This window comes from Perca flavescens, chromosome 3 (genome assembly GCF_004354835.1).
Source record: "Perca flavescens isolate YP-PL-M2 chromosome 3, PFLA_1.0, whole genome shotgun sequence".
NCBI classification, from domain to species: Eukaryota; Metazoa; Chordata; class Actinopteri; order Perciformes; family Percidae; genus Perca; species Perca flavescens.
Genome location: NC_041333.1, coordinates 11,970,094 through 11,975,083, shown reverse-complemented (window position 1 = coordinate 11,975,083; position 4,990 = coordinate 11,970,094). Strand labels below are relative to the sequence as shown.

The following is a 4,990-nucleotide window of genomic DNA, read 5'->3' as shown; positions in this document are numbered from 1 at the left end:
CGCATTAACTCCAGTCTTAATTGTTGCTTTAGCTCACAGGCTGGTGAGGCTGCTGGCAGTGGTTTGTGCAGTTGGACTCCTGGGAGGCTTAGCTGTAGGTGTCTGGTTTCTAGGTGAGTCATTGTGTTGAGATAGAATCAGTAAAATAGCTTAACTGTAACCAGGAGCTGCTGAGACAAATGTCTTGCTACAGCTACTCAAGCTTCTGCCTGACAGATACTGGATTTTTGAGGGCAATATGATCAGCATTTGAAAGGTTTAAAAATGTGATATAGGGCTGCAACTAACAATTAGTGTAATTATTGATCGCTTGTTTAATCCGATCAACAGTCCAAAACAGAAAAGATATTTAATATATCTTAATTTACAACAAGGGAAAGCAGCGCATTCTCCTATAAAAAAGAATCATGTAGACTATTTTTTTAGTGAGATGTTTTTTTCTAATCAGCAGAACTCCTAGATATGAAAATATTTCCTTTTTGCAATGTAAAATGTTTCTTTTTGCTCTAGACAGATTGTTGTGGGTACTTCAGAAGGTCTGGTAACATTTAGTAGAAATAAACACATTGTTGCTGCTTGTCTCACTGGCTGATTAAAACACTGATCAAGTACATCTTTATCTACATATACTGTAGTTAAACTTCTGCTGAGGCCTTCCGATTCCCAAAGTCCAGTGGGACTTGGGGACACAAAGGAGACGCCTTTCTGCAATGTGACAGAAGACATTTCTATCTCTGACGCCAGAAAAGGTCTGTGTTTCGTCCTCTCTTTAACGTTTGTCGGAAAGCAGGCATTTGTTTCACCGATTTATGAATTAACAAACAGTGCAGGATTGCGTGGTTGCTCATTGTTATGCGACTCATCATACTGGGTAATGGTTCACCTTCAAAATAGTTTTTAGTAGCAAAATTAGCATTCAACTGCTGCTTCTTGTTGCCTTTTGTTCACTCTTGAGAGATGCCCATTGACTGACAGGAAAGCACCACACATAATGATCTGTTTGTATTGACTACATTGGCATAGATACTTGTGTTTTTCCTCATCATTTCCCACTCATAGACGATGCTTGTTTCATTACTGTTGACTGAGAGCTTGTCTCTGGAGAGATTTTCAATCAATCAGGTTCAGTGTTTTACAGGATCAGCCCGGAGAACTCCATCCTGGAGATCCAGCTGGGAAAGCTGCCCACCTGGCTACCAGTGTGCTATGAGAGGTGGAACTCTTCACTGGGAACGCTGGTCTGCAGACAGCTTGGTTATCTGAGGTTTGCATTCCTGACAGGATCACACACCACCTCAGCTCTAGACACTGATTGAAACTGGAGCGCCCACTCACTTACTTACGTTTTGTTTTGCTAAGGTTGAAAGCTTGGCTTATTTATGATTTTCTAATACCTTATTTGCATTCTTGCTTCAAGTTATAAGTCTGAATTATCTTAACACTTACTCCCACCTATTTTGCCTATGTTCTCTTACCAGACTGACCAAGCATAAAGGAGTGAATCTAACTGATATCGGGCCAAACCATACTGACGGCTTTATACAAATTACCTCAGAACACAAGAGCAATCTCGAAAATATGTGGCAATTCAGGTAAGGCAATTTGTCCGAGGACATCATACTCGTAATGATGCAGAGAAAATTGTGGCTACAAACGCATTCATTATTCATCATTAGTGACACAATTTATTTCCATTTAGGGGGAACTGTATCACAGGGAAGGTTATCGCTTTGCAATGTTTTGGTGAGCAAATTAAACTTAACTTTTTGTTTGACTTTGCATCTAACACCAAGCCCTTTAGTTTCTTAATAATACGTCACAAAAAAGCTTCACATCAGCTGCAGACAGAGTGAATGATGCGTCAATCAAACACTTTTTTTGATGAATGGATCTCTGTGTAGAGTGTGGGACACGAGCAAAGCTGCCCAGGATAATCGGGGGAGTGGAGGCCACGCCGGGCAGGTGGCCTTGGCAGGTCAGCCTCTACTACAGCAACCGTCACACCTGCGGAGGCTCTATCATCACCAGTCAATGGGTAGTCACAGCTGCCCATTGTGTTCACAAGTAAGACAGCTGACCTTACCAGCACTAAAAGGTCTGGGACGACAAAATCAAAGGAGAATAATCAGACATTAACACCCTGCACCAAACTGGACACATTCTCTCTTATCAGTATCTGCCTCCTCTTTTTTTCCCCTCAAATGTCAGCTACAGGCAACCTCAGGTATCCAGCTGGGTGGTCTACGCCGGTATTGTCACCCGCACCTCGGCTAAAATGGCTCAGCACACAGGATACGCTGTGGAGAAGATCCTATACAACAAGAACTATAACCACAGGAGCCACGACAGTGATATAGCCCTGATGAAACTGCGGACCCCGCTGAATTTCTCAGGTTAGTCTCTTTGCAAGCTTTTCACACAACAGAGAAGTTGGAACTTAAAAAACACAACAAAATGCTAATACTATGGTGTCAGTTCACTGTTTTATTTTCTTATGCCGACACATTTCAGCAAACAAGCCTCCATCCATCAGACCACAAATGTGGTATCCTCCTTTTAGAGGAAGAACAAGCAATGGTCTAACTTCTGTCACCATAATGAACAATGATATACGCTTTTAATCAACCGTATACAAACATATGTTGCACCAAAACAGTGCATTCCTCTCTGCAACCACAATATTTCAAATGTGGGCATACAACCTCAACAAAGTTTAAAGACCCTCCCCCATGTTTTAAGACATATAAAATAATAATTTAGTAATAATTTGGTCTAGTATGGTTTGTCCACACCAAGAAAATCCAATTACCTTTTTTTTTAAACATTTCTAAAGTGTATTTATGCTTTGTCACTCATTGAAAAATCTGTCAGTGATAAATCAATTAATACTATTACTATATTTTTCATGTCAAACGTTTAACTTCTGCACACAAGATGTCTTCTACTTTACTGAAAAGTCGATTCACAGTTTATGTGCACTGGCGGTTTCAAGTTTTCACATCCCATTTCTGTAAATTGCATATTGGACCATGGATCACCTTCTGTGTCATAAAATCTTGCTTGTTCGTACATGTTATAAACCAAGTTTTAAGGTGAACACAGAAAATCATTTCCACCTCAGCAGATAGATGTGAAAACAGCCTTCTAGTGTCAAACTCTGCACATTCATCATTCTGGACAACCTAGTGAAGCAACAATAAGCAACACATTTTTGAGTGAACATATTCACTGTACAAGGTAAACTTGAGGAAGCCCATTACAAGACAAAACCACGACAGGAGGAAAACATGATGTATGTGTACATTTCTCAAACAGCGTGGAAGAAAAGCCTTAACTATAAAAAAAAAAAGATCTGATGGGAAAAAAACTGAACTTTAACCAAGTTATCATGTTCCAACCTGTCAGAATTATTATGTAAATCTTCCCTTTAACTAGATACAATTAGGCCCGTCTGCTTGCCTCAGTACGACTATGATCTTCCAGGAGGTACACAGTGCTGGATCTCTGGATGGGGATACACACAGCCTGATGGTGGTAAGACGCTGCTGCACTGCTCTCAAACTAATTTACATCTACTGCAGGTCTAATTCACACATGATGACAGTGTGCCAAATGTATTCACAGCAGCATTAAGTGTATGTTCTCTCTCTCAGTGCACTCACCTGACACCCTGAAAGAGGCGCCAGTTCCCATAATAAGCACAAAGAAGTGTAACAGCTCCTGCATGTACAATGGAGAGATCACGCCACGGATGCTTTGTGCCGGATACACAGAGGGAAAAGTGGATGCCTGTCAGGTCAGATCCGAGTTTTGAACACTACCTTGCAGAGGCGTTTTAAGTATTCATCCTCTCTTGTGTGATTTGTTTATGGTGAAACACTGGCATAATGAAGGCTGGGTGAGTCTATATTGAACAGTGTTTGTGTCTACCTCTCCAGGGGGACAGTGGGGGTCCTTTGGTTTGCCAGGATGAAAATGTGTGGAGGCTGGTGGGGGTTGTCAGCTGGGGGACAGGCTGTGCTGAGCCCAACCATCCTGGAGTTTACACCAAAGTGGCTGAATTCTTGGGATGGATCTACGACATGATTGAAACAGAGTTTTCTTAGAAATTCTGTGGTACAAAGTATTCATACAGTACAGAGGTACAGTACTTTATTTGAATATTTCCATTTTAAGCTACTTTATACTACCACAACATTTCAGTGGAAAATATTGTAAAAAAAAACAAAAAAACAACAACCATTAATCTATTACACTTACACTCTATAAATGAAGATACTACCCACAAAAAATATGATCATCTTATGAAATACGATGCAGTAGACTAGAGTACTCAACACAGTATGTAAAGTACTTAAAATCAGCTTTGCCTTGACTAACATTAAAGTGCTGCTTACACAGTAATAATAAAGATAATCACCTCCGGGTTTATTTTGCTGCTACATTTTGCTGATGAATTCATTTAACTTTTAACTTTTTGAATGCTGAATTTGTAATTATAATGGAGTATTTTACATTGCTACTTCACTGCAGAAATATCAGAGAGCCCTGATCAATTTCATACACAGCCATGATCATGATTTTTATATTATCAGCAACAGGAAGGAATTGCAAGGAAAGTGTACAATGGGATTGAAGTGCAGTGTACAACTACTTTCTAATAGTGACTGTTTCTCTTTGCAGAGTTACTGAGGAGGGCTCATGATGCCCAACAACAAGCAGAGGATGCTAAGTTACTGATATTTCTGTTTCAGACATTTGAAAATCCTATTTGATATTTTTTATTTTAAATGTCCGTTATATAATGTACACATAATGACAGACTGGAAACATCAAAATGCATTTCTACGTTATATTTTTCATGTATTAAACATAAATTATGGCTCTTCTAAAACTGTGTCCGGTGTGATTATTGAGCTGCAGCTCCGCCTTTAACCGCCAGGTGGCTTCCGTGTAACGGGTCGTCTCATCTGGTTTCCATAGCAACTGA

At 40.0% G+C, this 4,990-nt stretch overlaps 1 protein-coding gene across 1 annotated transcript; it reads left to right on the top strand.

Moving 5' to 3' along the window:
- Positions 1 to 604: 604 nt before the first annotated feature.
- On the top strand, positions 605 to 4,816 carry LOC114552243 (transmembrane protease serine 5; the record flags this gene model as incomplete). The annotated part of the gene is made up of 10 exons (XM_028572904.1): positions 605 to 749; positions 1,129 to 1,264; positions 1,479 to 1,592; positions 1,700 to 1,743; positions 1,902 to 2,064; positions 2,209 to 2,393; positions 3,436 to 3,534; positions 3,654 to 3,796; positions 3,939 to 4,142; positions 4,684 to 4,816. Coding segments are annotated over 9 exons (1,197 nt in total), but the record flags the coding sequence as incomplete, so codon positions are not given.
- Between the last annotated feature and the right edge of the window lie 174 nt (positions 4,817 to 4,990).